The following is a 23023-nucleotide window of genomic DNA, read 5'->3' on the forward strand; positions in this document are numbered from 1 at the left end:
CCACATCAGCGTAGAAGGTGTGACAGAGAAGCTGGGAGTAGCAACACCCTGGCTGGGGACAGGCCACCTAGGGAAGTGGCTCTCACTGCCCCCTGGCAGGAAGACAAGCAACTTCCACATCTCAGTGAGGACCCATGGGGCCCCTTGAGGCCAGTGTCCCTGCCAATACCCCGACTCAGCTGGAGCCTCACCCTCTCCCACTGCAGGTGATCACAGAAGCCAGCCTTGCCCTCTTGCCCCAGCCCCACCCACCCCTGGCCCTTTTCTACCTTCTCAGAGGATAGAGACCAACCACGCCTTCTATGGGCATCCCCAGTCCTGCTCCCTGGAGTCTCCCTGCACGAGCTCCCTGCAGCCACAGCCACCCTGGCTCTGCTTACCCGGCAGCCCTTTGCCAAGGTGGCTCTGAACCTGGGTCAGTAGACCTTCTGTAAAAGCCACGAAATATACGTTACACATTTCAGGCCACACTGGCTGCACCTCAGAGGCAGCTTTTCAACCCGCCCTCATGTCTCTTACCCATCAGTGGTGCATAAAGAAATGGACACAATTGTGTTCCAATAAAACTTTATTGTAGCACAATAAACAGGCAGCAAGCTACAGTGCTGACTTCTGTTCTGGCTTCACCTGTCCCCTCCCTCTGCCCTCTCCCAGTAAAGCAGACGAAGGGCATTTTGCTGTCACTGTTGTTCTTCTTGTTGTTTTGAGCCAGGGTCTTGGTGAATTTCAAAGTTGTCCAGACTGGGCTCTAACTTGCAGTCCTCCTGCCTCAGCCTCCTAGAGTGCTGGGATTGCAGGTACACAACCATGCCCCTCTGAAGGTAGTCTCTTCAAAGGACAGGTCTGAGCGTGATATCGCGACTGTTAAAATTATATCACTGGGCACGCAGTTTACTTCCAGCTCAGCATCCTTCAGCGGCTCTTCAGCGCTCTTGGACAGAGAAAGAAGAATTGAGGGGAGTGAAGGGATGAGGAGGAGACAACCACGTCACAAATGGGAGGCTCAGAAGGGGCCGGTCCTGCACCCAGGAGGCAGGTAGCAGGGGATCTTTAAACCTCCAAGCTCCTCCCTGCCCTCACACCCTCAGCACACGACAAGGTCCGAGCCACACACGCTCAGGCTGGACCCCAGAGGTGCACCCGACAGTTCTGCACGCAGGGCCATAGCAAGGCTCCCGATGAGTGCCGGCCAAGAGCACGCCGTGATCCTGCTTTTTAAGGCCATCCTCAGCTCTCAGGAAGAAGGCTGTGGGCCGAGACTCCCCCAGGACACAGGGGCAGGCCCTGGGCAGAGATCGCCGAGACCACAGGAGCAGAATGCCTTCCGAGGTAAGAACAGTCTTTCCCGAAGTCGATGAGGAGCGCCTGGGCCTTGGGCACCAACCCAGGCAGTGAGGGACCTGCTGCACTCGAGGCTTTGTCAGGCCCAGAACACGCTGCCATAAAAGGGAAGGACGCACACTCAAGGCTCCTAAGAGGGAGAGTTGGGAGACCGTCCGCGCCCGGGGCCTCGTGTGGGCAGTGCCTCCTCTCTCTTCTCTCTCTTCTCCTCCACCTTCTCGCCCTCTCTAGGAATCTGTCTGTCCTGCCTCTCCCTGGATGTGTCCTCCATACACCCTACCTGGCTGGTGCCCCTGGAGGCTGGCGAGGGCCCAGGTGGGAGCCCAGACACCAGGCACGGGTGACGGGTAAAGCTGCGTTGGTACCGGTTTTCTGTAGCTGGCAGGAACCCTGTTCCAGAGCACAGGTGGCCACCGCAGTCGGGAGAGAAGGGCAGTGGCCTGCTGCGGGCGTGGGCCCGCTGGCTCGGGGCTACAGGACAGAACGTGCAGCAGAGGAAGCCGTCTCAACACCAGGTCCGGAGCCAGCAAGGGCAGAAAGGTGGGGAAGGCGCAGTCACCCGGGTCCTCCCGGTCTCCTTAGGCATGGCTGTGGGCAGCTCAGGAAAAGGGAGGGGGGAACTCAGGTCTCAGCTCCCAGCCGCCAGACAGGAACGCTGGGCTGTCTCCAATTGAAATGAAACACACATATCGCAGGCTGAACCATTTCAAAGTGAACCCTCGGGGACGTTTAGCGAGTTCAGGATGGTGCGCAATCTCCGCCTGTCTACCTCCAAAACGTCCGCCTCCCCCAGAGGAACTCACGCCCTCTCCCACCCCTCCCCATCAGCTCTGCAGGACGACGGAGCACGAGGGTCATCTATGTCGTCTGTCCTTCCTGCGGGTGTGTCCGGGTCCTTCCTCTGCTGCTGTGTCACAGCCACACTGTCCCAGTGGTGGGGTCGCATCGGCTCACTCTTCCTCCTTTCACGGCCAACCGGGCGCTTTCTGCCTAGGGAGGTGACCCCAGGGAGCCAGGGCAGCACAGGGAATGGCCATAGAAGCACAGGGCTCAGCCGGAAGTCGCTCCTCGGGATCCTGGAAAGTCACCAGGCCAGGACCAGAGGCTGCAGGCCTCGGACAGCCAGGGTGTAATGTGATATGAGTTTCACCTCAATAGAAAAGAAGCATATATATTTTAACATCTCACTTTCTAACTATGTTGTTAACTATTCTTCAATACTTTCTTCTCTGTTTGAAGCCATTATCCTGAGGAGTCCGCTCACTTCTCCAGATGCCCAAGGGGTCCCCAGGACTGGACACCTCACGGCCTACTCTCCGCACCTTTACTACCTGCACAGCTGTGCAGGCACCCTGTCCCCTCCCAGGCCCACCCTGGTCGTGAGCAGGGAAACAGGGGCTCCACGCAAGAGGAAGCCAGGCTGTACCTGAGCGCTGCCTGGAAGTGGGATGGGCACGTGCTGCTTTCCTTGCTCAAAGGTCAGAGGTCACCTTCTGCTTCTCTGCTCCTGTAGCAGCCAGAGGAGAACAGACCCCGCACGTGACTTTGCCGCGGAGTACTGACGATCTTCTTGTCCAGTGCAGCAGTGTCTCCAAGCATCTCTAAAAATGCAGACTTCCCGGAAAGAGTGAAACCCAGCAGTGTGAGGGGATGGACCTGCTGTTCGGACAGGCTGGACTGGGTGGTGGGTAGAGGAAGGCAGAGCTTCAGAGGGCCTGGAGACTCTCCAGTGACAGATTCATAGGGTGTTACCCAGGCCAGCGTGCTCTTCCAGCAGAAAGCGCCAAGTCCCACCTCCCTCTTCTCCAGGAGGTGCTTCCCAGGAACCCGAGCTACTGCCTGGCCCCGCCCCGGCCCCACCCCCGGAAGTGCATCATCCTCCAGCCATGGAAACATCAATCCCTGCGCTGAGCTTGTAGTTCCCTCATGGCTACACTCTGCACCTCTGACCCACATGAATGTGCTACTGTCTGATTACTGTAAGCACCTGGAGAAAGAAAAAGTATCACCTGCCTACGACCTGCCCTGCAAAATGGCAGGTGGTTTACAAACGTGCTGTCATGCAAGCCTTGATGTACTCCTGTGGAGTCAGAACTACTGATAGGAGGATCATTTGTCCATACTGCAGCCCACAGAATTTCATACCCTCCATTGGGCCACACCTCCCCCGCTCACAACATTGTCTCAGGCTCCGTGATCCCCCCGGCATGGCAACTAGGGCTGCATTTTGCTTGTTGCCTCTGTAGAATTTTACTGAGCTCCTACTATGTGACAGGCACTGCACTCACAGACCCTGAGAATGCAGTTGTAACAAGAGTTTGCCTTCTAGACAGAGATAGAAGAGAAAGCTGCAGAAAAACTCATTCAGCAAGATAATCTCAGACTGTGATGAGTGCTACATTAGTCAGTATGGTCGAAGTTCTGCAGCAGTAACCACCTCTGGGAATTCAGTGGCTAACTTGAAAGGTTTACTTTTCATTTACATCACAGTGCAACATGGTTTGTGCAGCTCTTTTTGGCTTCCCTATGATAATACCAATATCCAGGCTCCTCATACCCTGGCACTCTTTCTACTCGAGTGGTTGCTATATGCACAGAGAATTTGGAAAGTCACTCAAGGTTCTGTACCAAAGCCTAGAAGTGCTATGTGTCATTTTCTGTTTGCAGCCCATTGGTCCCAACCTAACTTAAAGAGAGAATGGGAAAAGTGGTCTTCCTTTAAACCTTCCTAGCAAAAGGAATGGAATTTGATGAACACAGAACATTGTTTCTAGGATAGCAAAAGAATCAATACAGTGATACATCAGAGTATCTATAGCAAGAGGCCCATTTTTGATAGATGAGCCAGGGGAGGTCATTTTCAGAGAGAGTTGAAAGAACTACCTAGGAGAGAGTAGCTCAAGCTCAGAGACCAGCAAGTGTAAAGATTAGGGCCAACACAGTTTGTAATAGCTAAAACTTGGAAACAGCCCATTTGCCCATTAGTTGGGAACTGGATAAAGAAGAGGTGGTTTTTCTATAAAATGGACTACTACTCGGCCATAAAGAATGAGAAATTAGATTCATTCATAGGAAAATGGATACCTATTGAGGATATACTCCTAAGTGAAATACATAAGTCACACGTGTGTAAATACTGAATAGTTTCTCTGGTGTGAAAAACTATAATAGTACATAAGATCCTAATGAGATAATTGACAATGTGAAACAGGAAGAAAAGGGCTAAAGGTGTAGGGAAAGTGGGAAGGGTGGAGGAAAGGTAATAAGGGAAAAGAAAAAAATATGAGAAAATGGAAATAAAATGTTTGTAAATGGGGAGGGGAAGAGGGGGTGAAGGGAGGGCAGGGACAAGGGGGAAAAATGAGAACCAAAACCTGTCATGTAAAGGTACAAGATCCCAATAATGAATGTAATTGTACTGTATCCCTAAATGTACCAATAAACTCCATGAGGAAAAAAAAAAGATTAGGGCCAGCAAGTACCTCTCACATTCCAGAAAGGAAAGAAGTTTACTAGGTAGGCAAGGGGCAAGCAAGGGCAGGCCATGGGAGCACTGACCCTACACACATCAGGCCACCATCGAGACAAACTCTAAAAGCCACCCTAGGCAGAGCCTCCCCACTTCCTAGAGACTCCATCTTAACTATTCTGGACTAGCCCTGGGTTTTGCATTTGGTATTGCTCCTCTTTAATTTTAAGAAAATAACACATATGCACAAGAATACAGAAACCGTAAGGATATGCTCACTGATTAGTCATGAAGTAGGCACTCCATGCAACTCCCCACCTGGATCAAGAAATAGAACATTAATGGTCCTCAAATGGCCTCATGTCCCCCATCACTATCCCAAAGGAAACCACGTCCAAGATTTCCACATTTCCTGCTCCCAAGCTTCACAGAAATGGAACACCTGGATTCTCTGTCTCCATATTGCCATTGTGAGGTTCACTGTGTGTAGAAGCACTGTCTCATAACCAGGGTATAAATTCAGCACAACTTATTTGGCCATGCTACTGTTGCTTGGTGTGGGTGGCTTCCAGTCTAAAGCTGTGACACAGTGCTGCTGTGACCTCCTGGTGCATCATCCTGGGGCACCTGTGCAAGTGCTCCTGGTGGGGGCTATCTGGGAATCAAGCAGCTGGGTCTCGGGGAGGCACACATTCAGCTTATAAGGAGTCTGCTAAAGAGATTCCAGCACTGTTGTTTCAGTTCCTACCTGCACTATATGAACATTCTGGTGTTCCGTGTCTTCTCCAGCTCTTGAAATTGCCAACCCATTCATGTAGCTATTTTGGTGAGCGTACCCTAGTGTCTCTGTTTATATTCCCCTGATGGCTGATGAATGATGCTCATTTAATGCTCTCTGATTATTCTAAGAGCCCTTTTCTGCTCCTGCATGTTGCAAATACCTTCTCATTCTGTGCTTACCTTTCACTCTCATCGTACATGTTTGTTTGTTTGTTTGTTACCAGGGATCAAACTCAGGACCTTGAGCTTGCCCAGCAGGTGCTGTGCCACTGAGCTAAATCCCCGGCCCCTCTCATCATCATTTTGATGAGCAGAAGCTAATAGAGTCCAAGTGTCAACTTTGTCTTTTAAAGTGAGTGCCCTCTGAAACACGAAGATGTATTAGATATTCTTCTGGGCTGCCTTCTAGAAGGTAAAATTGATTTTTTTATGTATGGTGTGAGGTAGGGATCACGCTTTTTATTTGTTCTCCAGTCGCTTTTCAGATAGCCTGGCACCTGTATGTACAGGTCACGGCTGTCCTCATCCACAGTGCCATCTCTGTCACTTGTCAGTTGTGCGCTAATAGGCCAATATGTGCCGGGGTCTCTGTTCCCTGTATTGGTCTATTCCTTTATCCCTGGTGTCTACTAGAATCTTTTTACCTGGGCGATTCTAGTATGCAACCAGGGTTAAGAACCACTGATCTAGGACCTGTTCATAGAAACAGGTTCACCTAAATGCAAAATGTGTGAAAATCCAATAAAGGACTCAAGAGAAAAAAAAAAGGATTAAATTTGGGGCATGGAAAAAGCAACGGTAAAACTATGGGGAAAGCTGTGGAGTGCGTGGAGAAAACCAGTGACAGACTAGAAATAGAGATACTGATAGCAATCCATTCAGGCCCTGCTCTCTCTCTCTCTCTCCATTCCTCCCCAGACCGGCAGACTCTTCCCAAGCCACAGTAAAAGGAAGGAATGACAGACACAAGAAAACCTTCTGCTTGGGTTACCAGGCAAGCTGAGGAAACCTGATCCTTCCTGCAACCACATTCGATTCTTGAGTTGCCATGGCACTTCCTATAATTAATGGCTAGGTTTTAATTAAACATTGATTAGCCACTAATTAGCCTAATGGTCAGTCTTGGGGAGAAGACAGGGTTGTCAAACACCATGAAGGAGGAGGGAAAATCATGAAAGATTCTGGCTTAGGTAGAAATGCTGTTTGTACCTCCCTCCAGGCCAAATGTTTTCTATGATTTTGGTCCATTATAAATGATGCTTTCGATGTGAATTTCCTAATCGGTTTGAGTCTGATGACGTCCCAGGTGACTGATGCAGGGAAGATTGAATCTCTTCACCTTCCATCAGATTTCAGCCTCTTACTGCTGCTAAAGAGCCTCTTCCCACTCAGAGAGGAACCGGTTTCTGTTCCTCCAATGAAGGCACCCTAGCTGAGCCTAGTCCCCCCTCCAACCCTTTCCTGGGAGTCAAACCTTGCTTCCTGGTCATTTTCCAAGAGCCAAACAAAGCAGGGCATCCCCCCAACCCAGAGAAGATTTGCAAACACCTAGGGCCCCATGACACCACTCGTATGCCTTCACCCCTGGCCCATACCTCCCAGCTCTGGAACGGGCGCACCACTCACGTGTGAGCTGCTCCCACAGGAGGATGTATTCACCCTCGCCAATCCTGCACGAACAAGCAAGGTCAAGTTGCACAACACAGACACAGTTCATCTGAGGTTGCCTTGGAGGCCAACCCACTGTAATTAATTATGCAGCAAAGCCTGGGGAGGGGGGAATGAGGTGATAATACTTCGTCATTCCCCTTGTAAGTTTGGATTTACAGAGGAAAATGTAACATTTCCTTGAAGCTCCATGTTTATGCCGAGCCAAAGCAGAGGAGAGAACAGAGGCGAGAAAACTGAAATCCAGAAAGTGTTAGAGCCAGGGAAAGACACTTCTGCTACAGAGTGATGCGCAGGAGCTGCCTGCCAGGAAAGGACTCACCCAGTCTTTATCTCTGGGGCTCCCTACACTGCTGGAAGCACCCCACTAGGGCGGGGCAAGAAAGTGTGGGAAAGGTTCCGCAGCAGCAGAGAATATGCAACCTTCTTCTCCTTGCTATGACTGAGGTGAAAGACAATGCAAAGTTTACCACTTAAGCCTTCTGTTGCTATGGCGGGGTGGTATTTTGTTTCTGCAGGACTAAGGACCGAACCCAGGGCCTGTGCGTGTTAGGTGAGTGCTCACCACTGAGCCACACTCCAGCCCCACCTTGGCCACTTGTGGTGTGAGGGTCAGTAGCGTTAAGTGCGTTCGCATGGTCGTGTAGCCATCAGCTCTGCCCACCCTTTCCATCTTCCAAAACTGAGCTCTGTCCCCATGAAACAACTCCTCAGCTCCGCGCAGCTCCTACTCCACTTTCTATCTCTAAACCTGCTGACTCTAGGGACCTCTTACAGTTAGGAGTGGACCACATCTGGCTTATTTATCCATCATCCTTCAGTGACACCCGGGCCGCCTCCCCCATGTGGCTGTTGCGGGGTTACTTCCACTTCTTGATCTGGCAAATTCTGTTATCTGAGTTTTAAGGTGAAAAAGATCAAGTTAACAGGGCCCCTCCAACACCACATCCGTGCTCCACTTGACAACAATAAGCAAGATTTGCTCCAGATCCTGAGACTCTTAGAATTTTTATGGCCCTTTTATACCCGCTTTTATCTCTTTCCCCTGTCATTTTCCAATAGCTTTTGCCAGATGAACACTTGGGACACGTTCACCACCAACTTTTCTCACCTCACCGAGACTCAGCCGGCACTGGGCATGGTGGTGTCTGTGCTACGAGGAGGCTGGAGTGGGGGTAGCAGGAAGGGTGCTGGACCCGAGTCCAGCCCCTGCTTTTGAGGGACCTGGGAAGCCATGGACTCTGCCCCATCGACTGCAGGTGGACTGCACGCCTAGCTGTTCTTCGTGGGAGACCAACGGTGGCCTGTGGGAATTTTCTGGCTTTCGATCCCAACATTCATAAACCATATCAGAAGGCAGCTCTCTCTGGGACGGGGGCCCGGGGCCTTCACAGCGAGGGACAGCGGCCACAGCCATTACTGCTATGTAATGTACTGTTATGTTTTCCAAGCTGCATCTCCATATACTTCCACCAACAGCGTGACCATCAGAGCCAGATGTGGAACCCGGGCCGGGCCACAAGTGCCACTGCACAGCAGCCCCCGCAGAACTGCAGGGAGCTGGGGTCACAGAGATGTCACGCAGTATATTGAGGCCATCAGCAGGCCCCAAGGTCCCGGCACAGAGATAACAAGCTGGCCCCAGAGGTCTAGCAGGATCTGCACTTCCCACCTACTGCCACTGCTTACAGCTGGGGCTGGAAGTCCAGTCTGGATGGAAGGAAAGAGCTGGAAAGATGTGTCACTTCCGGTCAGAGGAGGTGGGGTCCCCATGCGCCATCCTCATGCCCTTGTCCCTCTCTGGAAGCCATAGAGCCCCTGTCTGGGAGAGGACACCGTGACAAGACAGAGGGAGCTGGCCCTGGGTCCCCAAGGAAGGTGATGTGCAGAGGAGCAAGCCCTTGCGTGGTGCACCAGGTCAGGGACCTGCTCGTTACAGCAGCCGGCAAGACTGACTGATACACCTGTCTCTTGCAGTCACAGTCCCGGCAGCCTCTGGCCTGGTTAACTGAGTCCAGTCCTCCATTTGAGGAGGGCATGGGCCACTTTTATACAATTTTTACATACCACGTGGCCACATGTTCTGCACCATGAGTCTGCTTGGCCTGTGCTGAGAGCTTCAGGTGCTGGGGGGTTGGCAATGCAGACAGGAATGAAGCACAGCCTTCAGCCTGGGGGTGCGCCCCAGGTAGAGAGAGGATAGAGGGGCCAATGGTGATAGGAGAAGCCCAGGATGCCCAGCCAGACCAGAGCCCCAGAAAAGGCTATCTGGCAGGTGGATGCTCAGCTCTTCAACTACAGTATCAGTAGGCCAGGTACAGGGAAGTGTGTGGGCACTCCTCAGGGGTCGGGGCACGGCAAGAGTATGGGGTGAAAAGCATGTGGGCCGGTTCATAGCAGGAGCTATCTACTGTCTGTCTGCTGGACAGGGCAGGCAACAGGGACTCAGGGGGACTCTTTAGCTGCCAGACCACCCATGCTGGTCACAAGCAGGACAGAGGGACAAGCAGGTCCCCATCCTAAATATGTCACCTTAGCAGCAGCATGCAGCGTGACCTGTGGATGAGGGAGAAGAAGCCGGAACCCAGGAGATCCTAAATAAACCCTGCCATCCTGCCAGTGATCCCTGAGTCCAGACAAGACACAAGGTGTCCCCACCTCTGGAGAACTGGCAGCAGGCACAGGTCCAACAGTGGATGCCCAGAGAGATCTGGCCCACCTCTTCCAGACACCTGGCACATCTGCCCACAAGCTTCGCACCTGACCTGGAGTGGGGCTGGGCCCAGGCTTCCCACTGTGAAGGCTGCTTCCCCCCACATCCGCTCGTGGGACTGTGTACGAATTGCTGTGCACACCCCACAGGGCAGAGATTGGGGAAATCGATGTGTTAGGTCATGGAGGAGGCAGCAGTCCCCGAAACCCAACTGCCCGCTACAGCCTCCCACTCAGTAGGCGCCCTGGGCAAAGCACACCCCAAGCTGGCTTGCATTTGGAGGCAGGGGTCCCTTTTTCCAAAACGCATTTAGGGATCTGCAGCTCTTCGTGGGGGGAGGGGAGGCCACTCTCAGCTGCAATCCACAGTTCAGATGGAGGGGAAGGCGGCAGCTACTGGCCACCTCCAGTCGCCCGCTTTCCTATGTGTCCAGCCATCTCTGCGAATTGAAAATTCCGGGGAGGTTCCGGAGACATAAATCAATGGTGACGAGGCCTGAAGCTGGGGCTGTGAGCCAAGAGGGCCAGGCGGCCGAGGAGTGGCCCAGGGCTGCCGGCCAGGCACAGTCCCACTTGCTCATCCACTGGCCTGCCGGAGACTTTGGGGGCCCAGCCCAGCACGCAGCACTGCAGCCCTGAGGCTCTGGGACACACACAGCCACGCACGCACACACGCACACACGCAAACACAGTGTTATCTGGCTGCACTGACTAAATCACAGGAGCAGCAAGCGAGGAGGCACACCCCGTCTGGGGCTTTTATTCTTTCCTTCCACAGGTGCTTCTGGGTCCTTCCCTGTGCTTAGGAGCTGAGCTCAGTGGCCACTGTCTCTGCAGCTAATATATTCCAGGAGGCAGAGAGGGGGGCTGCAGCAAGTGCCCCTGGCAGGGATGGAGAAAAGAATATGTATTTTTCTCTCTGATTCTCCACCACAGGCTCCAGCTGCCCTGCTCCGTGGCCCTTGCCAGCCTTTTCAGCCCACCAGGAGGAAGCAAAGCAAGTCAGCCCAGCCCACACCCTCAGATCTCTTCTCCTGGAAAGTCTGGGCCTTGCTCCCACAGGCAGCCCCAGGAGTGTGGCAGACACAATGACACAGTTCCCAAGTGGGACAGATGTGCAACCCTGCTCAGGGCCTGGGAGTTGCTTCTGCCTTGGTGGCATCTGGATGGCCATCCGAGGGCACGGGCAGACTATAGTGCCTCTGTGTAGAGGAGCGGCTTGGTCACCAGGAGCACAGAGGATGGCAACACAGCTAGACTGCAAGTGGAGTTGGAGACCCTGCAGGGCTCTGGGCCTGCCAGAGGTTCAGCGGCTCCAGATCCATCGGGGCAAACCATCCCTGCTGGCCATGGACTTGCTGCAGGATGTAGCCTCAGCCCTCAGGAGACACACAGAGCATGCTAACAATACAGGTAGTGATGTCACCACAGGTGCCTTCAAGGGCAGTAAAGAGAAAAACAGAAGCGTGCAAGAGGCGACCTGGGCAGGGGTTAGTGTCTGTAGGTTGTCAAAGGCCTGAGCAGAGGACATCTGAGTTGATACCTCAGTGATGAGAAGGCACCTCCACCAGCACCCTGTGAGAGAGCAGAGGGTCCCAGGAGATGAAACTGCACACTCGTGTACACATGCACATGGTATACAAATGCCCGTGTGTGTACCTACACAGAACACAGGCGCACACACTTGCATGCACAGGGGCACAAATGTGTCCACACATGCACACTTGCTATGCACACAGATGCACACGTATACACTACACATACCCACAGGCACAGAAAGATGCACATGAATACACGTGTATGCACATCTGCGTACACTCTGCACGTATGGCTTGCACAGGGTTACACATGTACACACATCGGCAGGAGCACGTACACATAGCTGCAACATACATGTGCTTGAGAAAATGCTGTGGCAGACGTGCATGAATGTGCAATGCACACATAAATATCCATATACACACTGACAGACCCTAACCAGGACAAAAGGCCCAACACAGCGACACAGAGGAGCAGAGGCTGGCTTTGGCTCTCAGTTTCAGAAGTTTGAGTCCACGGTCAGCTGGCTGCACTGCAGAAATGGGAGAAGGTGTGGGTGAAAGAAAGCTGCCACATCAAGGTGGCCAGGAAGAGAGAGACAAGGGCGGAGGCAGGGAGGGAGATGCGCCCTTGTGGCTAAGGCTCCCAGGGACCCCCTCCAACCAGGCCTCCACCTAACAGCAAACCGTCTACAGCAGCCTGTGATCCGATCCGATCACCTTCCCAAACCTCCACACTGGGACACATGAGTCTTCGGGGGTTGGGGTTCCAGATCCCAATTGTAAGAAGCATATACAGTTCCACATGTGTCCAAATATGTGTGTGAACATGCACGGGCACATGCATGTGTGCTCAGGTGGAGCTATACACACATGTGCGGCCCACACGCACAGGCGTACATACAGGTGGATGTGCGTGTGCAGGCGCCGATATACACATACACGTGCATACACATACACAAAGAGGTGTGCACCCACAGACACTTGCATGCACATAGTCAGATGACGCACATGTGCACACAGACGTGCGAACACCTACACACGTGTGCGTGTGTGCATGTGTTTATCTTCACGCAGACATCCATAATATTCACACAACGTGGGTTTTATAGGAATTGGACCTCATACCACATGCATGTGCATGTACAAATACACGTGTGTACACTGCATGCAGACACAGCAAAACATATGCGTGTGCACACAGGTACAGCCATATACACACACGCATGTGTGTACACAAGATAGCTGAGCTGTCTCCAGAAGGAACTAGTAGCCCAGGGTAGGCGTTGGGAAGGAGAGGCGAGGCTAGGTCAGGGAAGGGGAGGGTAAGGAGCCCAGCTGGTCCTCATGACTGGCTTGCTCATGCCTGTCCTGTTGCCTCTGAGCAGGGTAGGGTGGGTGACCCTCTGTCATGGGTCACACCCATGGGTCTCTCTCAGGCCTCACCGTAGGCAGGAACACACAGGAACCCCAGGAGACGTGGCAGACCCTCGCGGTGGGGAACCCGTGTGACAATGTTCCCGGTTGAGACCCTGGAGGTTTGCCGGCCCCAGGAGGCCAAGTCACTGAAAGCATGGGGCCCAGGGGATGAGACAGTTGCACTTTCAGTCTTGCTCCCTCGCTATCTCCTCCCGAGGGCCTAGGGCAGAGGCAGTGACTGGTCACACCGAGCCCTGTTTCAGAAGGGCTCCTACTGCCCCTGCCAGCGCCCCCATGGCCCTCCACACCAAGCCGTGGAGGTGTCTCTGTCTGGCCAGTGTTCTGGGGCAGACAGGGCAGCTCCCATCCGAGGTCACGTGAGGATGGGGGCAGAGATGAGTGAGGATACAGACAGGTGTGCACCACTGAATGAGGCCGCGGGCAGCAGAGCAGCAGAATGACTTCAGCAGCGCACCCGGGACAGTCCCCTCCCCCTCCCTCGCACTGGCCGCACCTGGACTTGTCACACTGTGACCAGGGCAGGGCTCCGGCTGCAGGGCCTCTGAGCAGCCTGGGGCAGGGCTGGGAAGCAGAGTAGCGCGCAAGCTGACACTTACATTCCCAGGCTTGGCTTGGCGGAGCAAACTGTCCTTGGAGCCTCCTATCTGAAACCTGCTGGGCCCCCCTCACATTTGTACCACCTCCCACCCTCACTCTCGGCACACATCTCCCAGAATCCAGCACCTACACTTCTCCGCCCCAGGCGAAGTCCCCAACCTCCTCAAACCCCAGGGCCAGATGGAAGGAACGTTATGCTCCAAGTGGCAGAACACAAAGAGAGGGGGGCCAGGTCTCTTCTGCTCTGTCCCATCAGCCCTTCCATACCATAGCAGGCATGGTGGCACATACCTGTACTCCCAGCACTCTGGGAGGCTGAGGCAGGAGGATCACAAATCCAAGCCCAATCTGGGCAACTTAGCAAGACCCTGACCCAATATTTCAAAAATGGTGAATGGGCTGGGAATGTAGCTCTATTCAAAGGCCCAGGATTCAATCCCTACTACTAAAAAAAGAAACAAGAAAAAAGCAGGTTGGTGTTAGGCCAACTCCCACTACAACTGCCCCAGTGGTGGGTAATTCTGAAACACACGCCACACTCCAAGAGCTACCTTGACAGTTCCCCGACACATGCCCTTCTCGCCCGCCAATAGGACTTGTGCCCCCCCCAAATAAACTTCTCCCACTCTGATCCCTGTCTTAGACCCACTCCCGGGAGGCCCTGTCAATCACCATGCACAGCCCCATCACAGGATAAGCTGGGGACAGGGGAACACCTGTCTACCAGTCACCAGGGCGGAAGCCAGGGCCGAGATGGCACCAAAGAGCCCAGGACTCCCAGGCCAAGCCTTTGGGTCAGGAGCAAGCAGAGGGAGCCCTCGAGATAGGGAGGGACGTAGAGCAGCCAAGACAAGCAGAGGCAGGGCCAGGGCCAGCTCCAAAGATGACACCCCAGAGTCCAGCAAGCTGGTGGCAGTGCCAGCTGTGTCGCCACCCGGGAATGAGAAGCAAAGTCACCACAGACTCCTCTGCCCACAGTGAGAAAAAATAGAAAATAGCAAGCACTGGAGAGGAGGAACTGGAACGCACATTAGAAAGTGAGACGCTTCCCCATGAGCCAGAGAGAGGCGCCGCTGGACCCAGCAGGGACACTCCTGGGTTCACACCCCAAGGATCTGCGCAGTGTCAACCAAACCTGTGTGCGCAGCCACTGGAGCAGCAGCCATTGGGTAGATAAACCCCGGGGCAGGTCCAGGCAACAGAGACCACCTGGCCCGAAGACACAGCTGCAGCATGGCTGAACCTCAACAGCCTCCCGCTACGTGAAAGAAACCAAACAGGGCAGGCTGCATGCTGTAGGGTTCCATTTATGTGAAGGGTCCGGCACAGGGGAATCCAGGGAGACAGAAGAGTGGTGGCCAGAGGCCAGGACGGGAGGACAGACAGGGAGTGACTGCTAGAATGGGTGTGGGTTTCCTTGGGGGATCGTGAGAAACAGCTTTGGAACCAGGCAGAGGCGGTGGCTGTACAACGTTATGAACGCACCAAATGCCACTGAAGTGTTCACATTAAACGGTTAATGTAAGTTATGTGAATTTAATCTTTATTTAAAATTTATCTGTATTATCGAACTGAAAATACGTCTTTCCGGGGATACCTATGAAAATTATGTTGAGTGCAATCTTTTTACCATTGTGAGAATATTGAATGAACTTCTGTCACGCTGGATCCTGGGAGGGAGAGGAGCAGTCACAAGCCATGCGAAGGACCCCAGCTGTGCATCTCACCCACACAGGGGGGTTGGCAAGACATCTTACGGGTTGTAACTGGTCTCTGCAGCCATCCACCTGTTCAATATCTCAGACACCTCAGAGACCTCCTCACCTGTTGTTCTCCTGCTCTCCCAACAAATGACAATTTCCATTGTCTGGGGCACCGCCAGGCAGGCTTGGGAACTTTCACAAGGACTAACTGCAGAGGGGTACACTTCAGGGGCCCAGAAGGGGCCAAGTTGGGGGTTCTCGAGCTGCGGGACTTTCAAGGGCAGGATCCCAGGAGAGGGGAGGAAGGACCCCACGTGAGCACAGGAAGGCTCAGCAAAGTTCAGTCTCAGCAGGAGGTGGCCTGGTCCCATGCCAGCGCCTGTCCCGCTCTAGGAGCCAGCCTTTTGCACCTTCCATGCCTCGGCTGGTCATGGGGAGGGGACGACAGGGCTGCTGGGATCAGTTCTCTGGCCAGAGCTCCCTTACTCCTCCTCCTACCCAGTACCCTAGAAAGCCAGAGCATGGACCACGGGAGTTCAGCAAAGTCCTCTCCTCCACCTGAAAGCTGACAAGGTATCCAGCCGTGCCTGGCCTGCAGTCAGCATCTCCTGTGGACCAGTAGATGGAAACAATGGCCCAGCTACCCAGAAGCCTGTGGGGGGCACCTTTGCTAATGACAGGTTTAGTGGTACAAATAATAATAATTAAAAGGCACCCAATCCAGGCTGTGTTGGTTCCTCATTTTGTTTTGCTTGTAGTGCGGTTAATCTATAGCTAATATTTAAATGGGGTAGGGAGAAAGAACGTGCATCCTTTTCTCCCTGGCAGGTGCCAGCAGCGGCCTGGGAGTCCCAGCAGAGGACGGTGTTCCTGCCACCCTCCGGTTCCACAGAGAGGTCCCAGCACCCGCCCCACAGCCAGCGCCACTGCCGCAGGCTGCCCAGGATGCACCCACAACTCATGAGTCCGGACTCACACTGCAGTGGGCCAGCACTGTGTGCATTTGGGAGCTTTTGGCCAGGCCAACTGTTGCTTTTGCTGGATGAATGATGCGTGGGTGGGCTCAGGAGTCTTGGGAACCAGTGATGGAGACGCTGTGCCCTTCCTGCTCCAACCCTGGCCTCGTCCTCTCTGGTCATCACTGTCACCTCAGCCGGCCTTCTGGCCCTTCTCTTCACAACTCCAAAGTCCATGCTCAAAAGCCCCTTGTGCACCCCACTTTCCTCCCCCAAGTTCCAACTGCACACCTGTGCCCTGCTCAGCCCTGTGCCCTGGGGACCTGGGAGGCAGTGGCGACAGGGAATCCCAAGGCTGGGCTTCGGAAAGAAGCCTTGGGCCTGGCAACTGGGACCGAGTGACAGCAGGGCACTAGAAGCAGGCAGCAGGTCCTGTGGGATCCCTCTGCCATGCACTGAGGCAGGTCCTCTCCTCTGGAACCAGGCTGCAAAGGCCTCGCCAGCCCCTCTTCCAACCCTCTCCAGCCTACCCTCCATTCCCACACCCTCTCCTCTCCTCTCCCTTTGTACACAACAGCCCCATCCCCTTAAATACTCTCAGCTCTCTCCTCTACATCAACTTCGCAACCCCGCCCACCTCTGGACCCAGTGTATCGGTCAGCTACCGTGACACAATGCTGTGTAACACGATGGGCTGGGAGAGTATTCATCCTCATGCTGATGAGTCTGCAGGCAGGCTGTGAAGAGGCCTCTGCTTCTGGCTGCACTGCAGGGGACTTGGACCCAGCCTTGCTGGGCTCAGGCCTGCTTCTTGCCTGTGTGTGTTTCTGCCATTGTAGCTGCTGCCTGAGGCCTACTGTCCTGAGCTGTAGTCTCCTGACTCTGAATTTGTATCTCACGAGCAGCCTCCGGGAGCCTGACTCGGCCAATGTACTGCACCCACTCATCCTGTGGCCTCACCTGGATTTCCAACTCCTGCTGTTGGTGGCCTGGCATGGTCCTGTTTAACCTGTACAACCCTTAGCCTGGTTCCTGGAACACAGAACCTCCTGGGGATGTTTTATAAGCAAATGAATGAAGTTGTGCCTTTGAACTCAAGGGAAGCTCCCTGCCAACATGGCTTTCTCTTCATTATGCAGAAAGGTCAGATTTACCCCAGGACACCTACCCTGTCCCCTAGCTCAGCAAGGGAGTGGTCTTCCCCCACCAGCCGAGGGGGCATTGAAGCGCTGGTTGCCTTGGATACCTAGACAGGCAAAGACACCAGCAATCTCATGGCCTCTGCAGAGAATCCCCTTGCCTGGGACTCCTGTGCTTCTCTACCACCACCACCACCACCCACACACACGCAGGCTCACCGCTGCCAGGCTCTTCTAAGCAGGCAGCTGGCTATGAACTCAGCCAAAATTAAAAGTCCTGGTTAAGAACCAGGAAGAGGATGCCTGGCAAGTGAGAAGGTGGCTTTGCTTCACCCCTGTAGGACAGCTGGGGCCAGGCAGGCCTCACTGTCTTGACTTGAAGCAGAGAAGGTGCGTCAGACATACCCTGGCCACAGGCTTTGAGGCTCCAGGAACTAAGACTGAGGAAGTGGCAGGAAGGTGGGGTCTTCACAGCAGAACACACAGAGGTACACTGAAGGTGTTAGGCACCGAAGCAAGGTGAAATGCAAGATGAATGAATGAATGACTGTTTGTATGGCTCTACGATGAGTGACCGGCCCTCCCTGTGCCCAGGACCAAGGGCTCTATGAGATGCATAATCATCTGTGCTCAAACCAGGAAAGTCCCACCAAACTGGGACCTACGAGTCTCAGCCCTCCCAGGTGCCCTCCTGCACCAGGATTGGGATTGGAGACGGCAGAAAACAGAGCCCCACAAGCCAGCACCCCTGGTAGAGGGGATGTGGCTCAGCAAGCCACTCGGGCTGAAAGCAGCAAGCTGGTGTTAGCCCTTGGGGACAGGCGCCACCGAGGGGGCACAGAGTAGGCTCAGATGGGCTTCTGGTTTCCTGAGAGGGAGGTGGGCTTCCTTCCGATAGTAGAAAAGCAGAAAACTTGGGTCTGCCTCCACCTCTGCAGCCTCTGACTGGCTGGCTGATGACAGTGGGACTACGACCCTCTCAGGAATCCAGCCACCCTCAGATCAAAGTTGCCCAGGCTTTGGTGAACAGGAGATATCTGAGCCTGTGCAACTGAAGGTATGAACCCCAAGGGGTCATCACAGAGACCCACGTATGGAAGAATCCTGCTTACAGGATTCAAATGTCCTCAGTGATGCAGACCCAAAGTTAAACAGAGTAAGTATTGGTCAATTTCCCATTTCTGGGACAAAATACCTGACACCCACAACTTAAAAGAGGAGAGGTTTATTTTGGCTCATGGTCTCGGAGGATTCAGTCCATAATTAGTCGGCCCCAAGACAAAAACATCACAACAGAAGGACCTGGCAGAGGAAAGCTGCTCACCTCATGGCAGCTAGGAAGCAGAGGACGGAGGAAGAGCTAGAGAGGAAGGGGCTGGGGCCAGACCTGGTCCCCAACAAGGTCACACCCCCGTGACCCACCCACACACACACCAGCAGCTCTCCTAGGCCAATCACACTGACAAGCAAGATTAACCATCAGAGCTAAGCAGAGATCTGCAGCATGTGAGTCAGGGAGGCAGCGGGGGAGAACAGGGAGAGAGGGACAGTGGGGAAGGGGAGAGGGAGAAGAAGAGAACAGAGAGGGAAGAAGCTCAAACTCGAAGACAGATTCCACCAGAAAGAGGGGAGAGAGACCTGAGGGAGGGCAGGACCGAGCTGGGACAATGAGGAGACCGGGGAAGGAAGGAAATCATGCCTGCCGTGCCCACATCGTGACACTGTGCATCACAAGGACACCCACACGACCACAGGCCAGGCACAGTCAGCCTCTCACCGACCCGGCCATCAGAGGCCCCAAAGAGAAGGCAAATACTGGCAGGGCCTCAGTATCTCCGGGAGGGGGCTGGTCCCCAAAAACCCAGCTGAGACACCCCACCTCCAGGAGGGGACAGGAACTGCGGCCTGAGTCACCGGTCAACACCTCTGATTCAAGTGTCACCCACACCATGATAGCACCATAAAGACTGCCAAATGGCCACCACTGGTCCTCTGGGACAGAAGACTGTCCTCTCGTGTACCTCTCTGGCCTCTGCTCACCGCGTCCCTTTAGCACACACCAAGCAGAGCACCTTTCCAAGGTCTGACGGTCGCTCCCCCAGAGAGCCACACCCGAAGAGGAGGGCGTGGGGGCCGGCACTTGCTGGCCAGCCAGAGGCAGGGGATCCATACTTGCTGCTGTCATGTAGAAGGATCCCCTCCCGCAGGACTGAGCCCTCCCCTGGGCCCGAGACTAACTCCAGGAAGGCGAACAGAGCTGGGAACACAGCCAGTACCGGGGGGATTCTCCGTCCTTTCGAAAGACACAGTGGGGCACAGCTGGTGTCAGGAGGAAGAGACTCCCAAGCTCTCAGGAGAAGCCACGCAGGCAGCTCACCACCTCCATGAAGAGCCTGCTCGTTAGGATCATATTCTAAAGCCGCACTACTGAATTCCCACTTGAGGTTTCCACCATGGTGCATCGATGGTCCAAGTGCTACACCCCTGGGCCCGAGGACCGTGGCCACGGGTCCTCTTCCCAGCGCAGGGCCCTGAAGCTGACAGCCTGAGCTGTTCTCCCAAAGGAAAACCCTACTCCTGCCCATACAGCCCAGCCCCACCTCCACCATGGTAACGTCGGTGTGACCCTTGACCTTTGAACTTCAACTCCCACAGCCTCCTCCTTCCCTGGCTCCGCACAAGGATGGGCTGGGACACCTGAGACCTTGTGGGAAACCTCCACCGAGGACAGGGGGCCACGGGTGGTCCCGCAGATGACCAGACACGCCCCCCGATGCCCCGCAGCCTGGGGTCCTCACGCCCTGCTTTCAGAGCCGGCTGGATCTCCAGCTAGAGGCCCAGGGTCCCCACGCACCTTGAGTGGGGTCTGGGTGCAGCTCCCATGCTGCGTCCTGCGGAGCTCCACACGCGCCGCGAAGTCTGTGGTGGGCCAGGCGCTGAGACGGGAGGGGGAGGAGCTGCTGTTTCCCACCCAGGAACGGGACAGGGGAGCGGGCCCAGGGAGGAGGTGGCTGCCCCGCGGCGCTTCTCCAGGCCTCAGCAGCCTGTGGGGGGAGAAGGCGGGAGAAGCCCTCAGGCCCTAGCCACGCTGGACTTCATGTACACAGCACCCCAGCCAGATTCCACTCCCGCGTCACTCCCGAGGTGAGACCCTCAATCCCGAGTCCCCTTGCGGCACATACAGCCCCGTAGCTGAGCACGCACAGGCGCGCACACGGGCGGGGGCTGCGTGCTGCGTGCTGCGTGCTTTCCTTCCGGTCCGGGTTGTCAAGGGCCCGGCTCCTGGCTGCGCTTCCGAGCTGGCCTGGTCTGGACCTTCTGCAGAGGCCCGCTTGCCACAGTGCCACCACCTTGGAGACGGCACCCTCGCTGTCACACCGGGAAGAAAGGCCCTCAGGAACCAGGCGCCTTCCAGGAGTGGCTCCCCAAGCCCAGGGCGCTTCCCGACCCGGCCCGACTCTGTCGGGGACTGGCCAGGGCTCCAAAGAGCCTGCAGCCGCCAAGGCCTCCCCGGGCGTCCCTGGGACAAAGCCACCCGGGACTGGCAACCACCCCGCTGGAACAGACTATTTTAAGTAAGCACGGCTCTGCCGCTCGGCCAACACACCATCAGCATTTATCTGCTGAACTCAAAAGGGGAAAAATACCAAGAGGCAGGCGCTGAGGCGGAGCACATCCGCTCCCCATCAAGAGGCTGTCGCGGCCGGCACAGGGCCAGCAAGCTTCCTCGGGTTGGACCTTGTCCCTTGCCCTAAATTTAGCCAGCTGGAAACCCTTTTTAAGTTGCAGCCTATTCAACCTTTTGAAATAAAGATCTGCCTTCTAATGGGCAATCTGCTTCCCATTGTGGAGAAGGAGCGCTTGGCTTGGCGGGGCCCATCCTGCTGGACAGCAGCCGCCTGGGGCTGGCTCCAAAGAGAGAAGCTCGCCTGTGGGAGTGGAGAGTGGACAGTCAAGCCACTGTCCCTGGCTGAGGGGACATTCTGGGATGACAGCCCACAGGCTTCCTTAGAGAAAGCAGGAAATTAAAAAGCAGCCGCAAGAAAAAGATGCCTTGCCGGGAAAAATAAATAAGATCTTCTCCAGTTCTTGCTCACACGAGTGTCTGCAGGTACCCAGGAGCTGTGCCTGGTCCGGGAGCCACTGCCACCCAGGCTGGGTTCGGGTCCCACCACTTTCTCCTGGCTTAGTGGCTATAGCCGCTCACAGTATGTCTCCAGGCCTCAGTTTCCCCATTTGTAAGTCTGGGGTGACAAAGGCAGCTACTCCCAGGGGGCCGTACAGATGGAGGACAGGCACCCCACACCATGGCCTCTTACCAGGTCTCATGGGAGGCGGGTCCCCTGCAGGTGGAGGTTCGATCCAGTGGCCCTGGCGCGAGGGGCTCCATGAGAGACTGTGGAAACGAGGGTGTCGCCTTCCCCCACAGCGTCACTGCATTGGATGAGCAGGCAGAGGGGGCCCAAGGTGGGGAGGGGTCACAGTAGAGCCCTGTCAGAGCAGCTGGAAGGAGCAGGCGACAGAAGTGTCCCCAAGGGCAGAGCGGGCAGAGGGCCCCCACGTGGATGCAGCTGGCACCCTGTGGCCAACACACAGTAACCTGAACTAAGCTGTGGGCTGTTGGTGATTGGACCTAGTGACGGAGGTGACCTTGGTCCAGGTGCAGGCGGGTGGGATACGAGGAGAAGGAAGGAAAGTGGGGGCCGCCAGCTCAGACCCAGCCTCCCCAGGCAGCACCTCAGATCACCCAGCCCCTCTGCCCCTGGCCCACTCCCCTGGGAGTCCAGTTCCCTTTCCTCCTGCTTTAGTTGCAGGTATGAAGTGGCTGCTAACTGAGCCCCACTACCCCACAGCAGCTAACAGGTTCTGGCCCATGCTCACCTCTCAGTTGGGGACACATTTGCAGCCCCTTCTCATCCCAAGAAACACAATCCGAGGCTGGGCTCTGGGCGGGTTCCCTCCCCTGAGGTTTCCTCCTCCGCCGCCCCTTGGTCCCTGGGCTCTAGCACTGGCCCTGCACTCAGACAGTATCCAGGCAAAGTCGGGAGGGCCTGTGAGGTCCCCAGAAGGGACCTCTCTCCTCAGCTCAGATCTGTCTGGGTGAACTCCGTCACGCTCCGACTCCCGACTGGACCCTGTACAGAGCCCTACGGGGACAGGCAGGGTGAATGAGCCCTAGACCAAGCCCCAAAGAGCCTCCTGTCAGGTGGGAAGGAAACAGGCAGCCAAGCCCACAGGTACCCTGCTCTGAGCACACACCCAGGCTCAAGCAGCATGTCTGGGCCAGCTCTGTGAGGAGCTCCTCACCCAGCCTTGGCTCCCACCCTCTCCATGGCCTCACACACCTTATACCGTCCTTGGCCCAAACTCTTCAGCTCCAAACCTCCAGAGCCCCCCGCTGTCCCCTCCCTGTGTGCCCAGTGGCCCAAACAGTGGTGAGGCCAAAGGGCATCAGGGGTTACTGCAAAAGGATTGTTTCCGAACTCTCCTCCAGAAGGGCCCCCACAGTGTCCCAGCTCTTCCCGGGAGGAAGGAGTTGCTGTTCACCTGGGCTATCTGGAAGGCTTCCTGTAGGAGGCACCACCTGAACTGAGGTGTGCTGGGCTGCAAGAAAGGTAGAAGTTACAGGGCCGGGAGCATGGCTCCCAACAACACCAGCAGCCAGAAGACACCAGAAGCA

The 23023-nt window shown here is 55.2% G+C and overlaps 1 protein-coding gene across 6 annotated transcripts in view; it reads right to left on the reverse strand.

Moving 5' to 3' along the window:
• LOC104858368 overlaps positions 1-22383 on the reverse strand; it is a 148423-nt gene extending 126040 nt beyond the window's left edge. Inside the window, exons 1-5 of one of the 6 annotated variants that reach the window (XM_010618529.1) lie at positions 22225-22383; positions 21663-21846; positions 20198-20387; positions 2768-3018; positions 621-2491 (exon numbers count right to left, since the gene is read on the reverse strand). In XM_010618529.1, the coding sequence (XP_010616831.1) occupies positions 2821-3018; positions 20198-20387; positions 21663-21846; positions 22225-22243 (591 nt within the window). In that variant the 5' untranslated portion in view covers positions 22244-22383 and the 3' untranslated portion in view covers positions 621-2491; positions 2768-2820. Of the gene's footprint in view, positions 1-620; positions 2492-2767; positions 3019-20197; positions 20388-20525; positions 20713-20990; positions 21400-21662; positions 21847-22224 lie in introns of those variants that run through there. The other 5 variants (XM_010618530.2, XM_010618528.2, XM_010618527.2 and 2 more) reach the window with 5 other exon arrangements.
• Positions 22384-23023: the final 640 nt, after the last annotated feature.

This window comes from Fukomys damarensis, unplaced genomic scaffold (assembly GCF_012274545.1).
Source record: "Fukomys damarensis isolate Sample0158 unplaced genomic scaffold, DMR_v1.0_HiC HiC_scaffold_23, whole genome shotgun sequence".
Taxonomy (NCBI): Eukaryota; Metazoa; Chordata; class Mammalia; order Rodentia; family Bathyergidae; genus Fukomys; species Fukomys damarensis.